This window comes from Carettochelys insculpta, chromosome 3, assembly GCF_033958435.1.
Source record: "Carettochelys insculpta isolate YL-2023 chromosome 3, ASM3395843v1, whole genome shotgun sequence".
In the NCBI taxonomy this organism is placed as follows: Eukaryota; Metazoa; Chordata; order Testudines; family Carettochelyidae; genus Carettochelys; species Carettochelys insculpta.
In genome coordinates, this window is record NC_134139.1 from 10,190,585 (window position 1) to 10,196,584 (window position 6,000).

A 6,000-nucleotide genomic window follows, 5' to 3' on the forward strand; every position below is an offset into this window, starting at 1 on the left:
CACATTAACTCTGCAAAATGTCAGAGTTTTTTAAAAAGTTATACACGCTAGAAACTCAGATACGCAGTTAAGGTTCCACTTCTCAGACAAAGCACTCCAATATTGAGGTTCTCTGCCAGCTTACTACTTTTCCTGCTTGCTATAAGGAAATCAACATTTCTCATATTATCAGGGTTTTCTGTAAGGTCTAGTAACAGGGATAACAGTACACATCCAAAAAGAAACTCTTGGCTTTTGCAGTGTTACCCTGACAGGCACCTAAAAGGAAAATGAGCATTGTAATAAAAAGTTATCTGCATATATTCAGCATAATAAACCAGGGGTGGGTCTACACTTGCATTCCTCTTTCAAAAGAGGCATGCAAATGAGTGAAATCGAAAAGGCAAATGGGGTGTAGATTTACACATCTGCTGCCTCATTTGCATATTCCTCTTTTGAAAGAGCTTCTTTCAAAAGAAGAAAAGCAATGTAGACACTGCACTTTCAAAAGTAAACCCCATCTTTGAAAGAATCCTTCTTCCTAAAACAAAAACAACAAAAAAGGAAGAAGGATTCTTTCGAAGATGGGGTTTACTTTTGAAAGAGCAGTGTCTACACAGCTTTTCTTCTTTCGAAACAGGAATACGCAAATGAGGTGCCAGCTATGTAAATTTGCACCATATTTGCATTTTGATTTCCCTCAGTTGCATGCCTCTTTCAAAAGAGGAATACAAGTGTAGATGCACCCTCAGATGGCTAGCTGACTGGCCAATGACTCAGAAAAATATAAGTTCTATTCCTGGCTCTGCCACTGGCATGCTGAAAAACCTTGGGCATGTCATTTCACCTTGCTTTGGCTGAGTTTCCTCAGATATAAAAAGTGCATGGTGATGACCACACACCTTTGTAAAGTGCTTTGAGAGCCATTGCTGAGTAGCAGCATAGAATAACTAGATTTTTAGATTTAGATTTTTCCAGTAATAATTTCCTGTAGTAAAAACTCCTTCTTCTGTAAAGTAACACTGAACAAATATCCTGGGCCCATTAGTCAATGGCAGAAGTCCTTCTAATGTCAGTGGGGACACTCATTAGTAAGGGCTGTTTGCATTTCATCCTTTCTTAAAGCGGATATATTGGTATTTACTCATCCAAAGCAATTAAGCCCATATAATGCAGAATATGTCACATATCAACAGGCTAATACAGGCTCATTAAGGAAAAATATTGAGCAGTTAATTGAGTGAGTGTTTGGGCTAAATAGCCAAAGGGCACTTAGAATTACTTGAACATTATTATTGTCAGTGGAGACCAGCTATCTAACTGCATTGTTCTTTGCTATAATAGGCAGGGTCACACCAGCAGGCCCAGAGACATTTGAGGGGGAAGTTCAAGAGGGGTAGTTGCCCCTAGGGACAGCATTTCAAAGGGGCGTGGAGCTCTGGACGCTGCCATAGTTACTTTGGCAGCAGCAGCCGTCAGAGTTCTGCACCCCTTTAAAGTGTTGCAGCAGCACTGCTCCAGCTGTGCACAGCTGCAAGTGAGTGGAAAGCCTGCAGTCCATGCAGTACTAAGGTCTGAATACTCTAGGCCACACCCCTTCTAACCTTGGCAACACCCCTTCTAGGGCACAGAGTGAGGGCCCCCCCTCCCACCTTCTCGGGGACCTACATTTGCAAGCAATCCCACTGCACACCAGTTTATGTCTTCCATAAGTATCTGTTACACTGTATATGCTGTGGTGATAATGGCATGCTGTGGGCCCATCAAGGGATGGGATGTTAATGAAACCTTTGCTTCCTGTTACAGTTAATGGCTAAGTGTGAGCCAGAGAGTTAATGGCAAATGACGACTGGCTTTCTTCTGTTACAACCAGTACCACGAACATTGTTTTAATGGTTTAGCAGAGATGCAAAAAAAGGAAAAACAGTTTATGCACCAGAAATATAAAATATGCAGTAAGGTTTTCATTTTAGCCATATTCCCTATTCTCTTCCCCAGTCCCTTTTTATTTGCACCTAGTTATTTACTGGGAACGACCTTCTTGTTCGGTCTTTTAGACAGTGTAAAAGATAGAGTAACTGCCCCCTTTTTATATAGGAAAAAGAAGGTTAGTTTAGATGGTCTGGTGACATCATTGAAGCCTGATTCTGTTTCTTCAAGACAAAAGACAGCAAACATACATAACAGAGAAGACATAAGAAAACAGCAGAGAGAGAAAAAGCAGCTTTGGTCTGTGGTGTATTTTTCATAGCCCTGGGCAGCAACGGTAAACCAGCATAATGTTCTAGCATAGATCAGACCTGAGTAAGGCCTCCACCCAACAGAATTGATCTGGCCCTCTGAATGCCCAACAGTAATGGTTGTAGACATGCGTAGAAGGCAACCTAGACACTCAGACTCAGCTTACATGTCTTGTCTCTTGATGCATCAATAGGACACTGCTTTCATTCTGCTGCCAGCAGGAGTGCAAGTCATTGACAGCCTGAGGGAAGTGAGAGTCACTAGTTTGGGATAAGTATCAGAGAGGTAGTCGTGTTAGTCTGTATCTTCAAGAACAACAAGAAGTCCTGTGGCACCTTATAGACTGACAAGTATTTTCTATTAAGGTGCCACAGGACTTCTAGTTTGGGATAGGATAGAAAGCTGCTGGAATCTGACCCCTTCAAAGAGATTCTGATGATGGTTGAAAATGGTCTAGCGATCATTGCCTTCCGCAGCTCGTACATTTGTCTGAGTCAGTCAACATTAGTGGCCAGTACCTTGCATTGCAATTTGCTGGAGTTAGTTGTAAAGCTCTCCCACATATCTCCTGTTCCCCATGGGGAAAAAAAGAGGCTGAAATGTTCCCCGAAAGCAGAGACATGACTCAGGTGGTGAAGAGAAATGTAAAATTTAAACTCTCAATCGGCAGATTAAATGTTGCTGACCCCAGGCCTGATCCAAACCACAATGAAGCCAACAGGGGCCTTTTCAGACACTTCAGTGGAAAATCAATGGGGCTCACACTGAAATCTGGTAAAAAATAAAAAAAAACTCCATCAAAACTCTATTCCATCTTCAGATGGAAAACATTTTGGGTTAATTTTCCAGCCCCATAAATGGAAATTCTCAAGAAACTCCATGTCCACAAAAGTGTTACTTAAAAACTATTTTGTTTTCACTTTTCAAAGAAAAACGATGAAAGCACAATTGCTTTCTTTTTTACCTCTGGTGGTTTTTGGGGGCCAAGGATGCAAGGCAAAATACATACCCAACTAGCTCTACTTCTAGTAAAGACTTTCAGCATACTAAAGAACCGCTGTCTTTTTCCTACCTTGAAAATGCTGCTATATTATCTGCTAATGTTTGTTGATTGTCTGCTCCGGATCGGTAATAGTCGTACACTGCTTTTGGAAGGACTCTCTTGGCATATTGTTCAAAATCATCAACACAAACTGGCTTTGCAGACATTTTGCAGCTCCCACGGAACAAATCTCTTCTTCCAAATCCTTCTCTTTTTAAGCTCTATTTTTCAGACTGTAAATCATTAATGTGGGACTTTGCCAAAGTTCAAGTACCCGAATCGATTTAAACAACTTTTAAAATTGTGCAAACAATCCTGTCGTGCACCTGGACAGCCTCCTTGGACTTTGCCAGTCTGTTCTCATTCACAGTTTGAGGTATGTGCCCAATATGGTTGGGGAAGATCCTGTGCAAAAAAGTCTACAATGTGGTGGGGAGAAGGGGAAGCAGGAACAGAAATGCATACGTAAGTCATGCATCCATATAGTGCCAATATGTTTACTTTGCGTAAGTTTAACAAAGGCTAGTCCCTCAGGTTAGGGACTGTCTCTCGTTCAGTGCTCTAGATCTTGTTGGAGAACTCTGTATAGACCATTTGCAAAACCAGCTCCAACTCCAGGTTCAAACACGCACAAAGCTAGAGGATTCTCAGACGTCTACAGTAAAGACACCTATGAAGATGTGGCTTGAATTCCCGGCTCTGTTACAGATGCCTTAGGTAAGTGGCTCTCTCACAGTGTCTCTGTTCCTTTTCTGTGAAACGTGGGGTAATGATCTTTCCTCTCTCTCACCTTGTCTTGACAATGCCTGATGCAAACCACTTTACAGTGTCTGGAAAGCACTAAGCACAGTAGAGCCCTGATTTCAGACTTCAGGGCACTTCTGTAATGTGGATCAGAGCTCAGCAACCTTTATTACATCGTGGCACACTTCAGCCCTTGTTATAAATTCATGGCACATCCAATATATATATAACCCAATCCCCCACCACTCCCCCAGAGCCAGACACCCCCAGCTTCCGGGCTATAACCCAATTCCTCATCTCTTCCCCAGAGCTAGGCACCCCCAGCTGCAGAAACAAAGTCTGGACACTGTGTAGAACCAAGCGGGAGGGTTTATCACACTCAGCAGTGGCAGAGTGCCACCTTGCCTGTCAGGCTAGGCTCAGTGAAGCCCTGGCAAGCAATAGGTTACAAGTGATTATAAAGGATAACAATGAGCAGTGAGAAACAACAGGGTGAGAGATCCCAAGTCCCTTGGTATGTGCTGGCAGCAAGAAATGATGAGCACAATAAGCCAGTCTGAAAGGTTACACAATGACTCTGCCCATAATTTACATGCAACATTTTAGATGATACATAGGTGTTTTTTTCTTTAGTCATCTATTTAAACATTTACCTTGATTCTACTCCAGCTTATGTACCCATGGTAGTAATGATGCCTTTGTTCGATTGGGTATGATCCACGGGTGCATATCTGAAGGAGTTAAAATAAAACAAATGAGAGAACATAACAAACATCACTTATTTGTAACACATTGTTCTTGTATCCTGGGCCCTGGGTTAGTGAACTAGGGAAATGTCTTGTAGATAGTACTGAAAGGGAGGAGGGCATCTCATCCATGGCAGCTCAGGCTTGTCTCTCAGCCTCTGGACTTGGCCATGGAGCACAGTTGATGTGGTTATCATCTGTTTCTCCGGGCTATGAGAAAGCTATAGCCTTGCTTGTAAGTTCCTTCTCACACTAGCTGTATTTGCGAACCACGGTACATGTTACGAGTTAGGTCTTATACCAGACTATGAAATTTGGACATAAAAGTGAGGGTTCTTAACAGAAACTGTAATATGCAGCAGGAACTTGGGATTTTCACCCTACACCAGCTATAACCCAACCCCCCCATCCCTCCCCCAGAGCCAGGCATCCCCAGACCCCACTCTAACCCCATCCCTCATCCCTCCCCCAGAGCCAGGCACTCCCAGCTATAACCCAGTCTTCCTCCCCTCCACCGGAGCCATGTATCCCCCAGCTCCCAGGCTGTAACCCCATCCTCCAGCCCTCCACCAGAGCCAGGCCCCCACAGGCCCCTACCCACCACCGCTCTCACTTGATGCCAGTGACTCACCAGAGCCGGAGCCACCATGCGGTGAGGTTCATGAGCAGAATGGCAGACAGCACTCCCAGCATGTGACTCTTGGGCACGCTATACGCCGCTTTGTGGCGCACCAGTTGCGGAGCTCGGATGTAGTGAAATAAATCCCGCCCTCTGCAGAGCACCACGTAAAACTGGTCCCTTGCTGCTCCATTGATCCTGGATGAAAGCTGTTGCACTTCCTCCTTTCCCCTGTAGAAGGTGCTCTGGGGCAAGGGGAACCTCTGCCCATTGGTCCACTGCAGATCCAAGTGGGGGAGAAAGACCTCAGCAGGTGCAGAGGAGGCAGCCCTGCGAGAACCCCATGTGAAGAAGGGTGAATGTACCAGCAAAAGGAGGGGTTGACAGGTCAGAACAGTGAGTGGAGATTGTAGGGTTGTTTATTTGAGGAGAGGAGAGGTGGGAATCATCATCTTAGTTGTCTCCCTAGCTCCTCTGCCCCCTCCCTGCAAATCAGCTCTCTCCCCCTTCCCCTGCTCAGACTCCGTTGCTAGTCCGTATTAAGATCTCACCCACCCTTGTTCCTTTGCCAAACCCTTTCCCTTCAATCTCTCTCCAGACAGGGAGCAGCTGTGTATGAGGGGACTTGT

At 44.5% G+C, this 6,000-nt stretch overlaps 1 protein-coding gene across 1 annotated transcript in view; it reads right to left on the bottom strand.

The window, feature by feature from the left end:
* HAO1 (hydroxyacid oxidase 1) overlaps positions 1-3,429 on the bottom strand; it is a 46,253-nt gene extending 42,824 nt beyond the window's left edge. Inside the window, exon 1 of the mRNA XM_074988460.1 lies at positions 3,293-3,429. Coding sequence (XP_074844561.1) covers positions 3,293-3,429 — 137 coding nt within the window. The remainder of the gene's footprint in view (positions 1-3,292) is intronic.
* Positions 3,430-6,000: the final 2,571 nt, after the last annotated feature.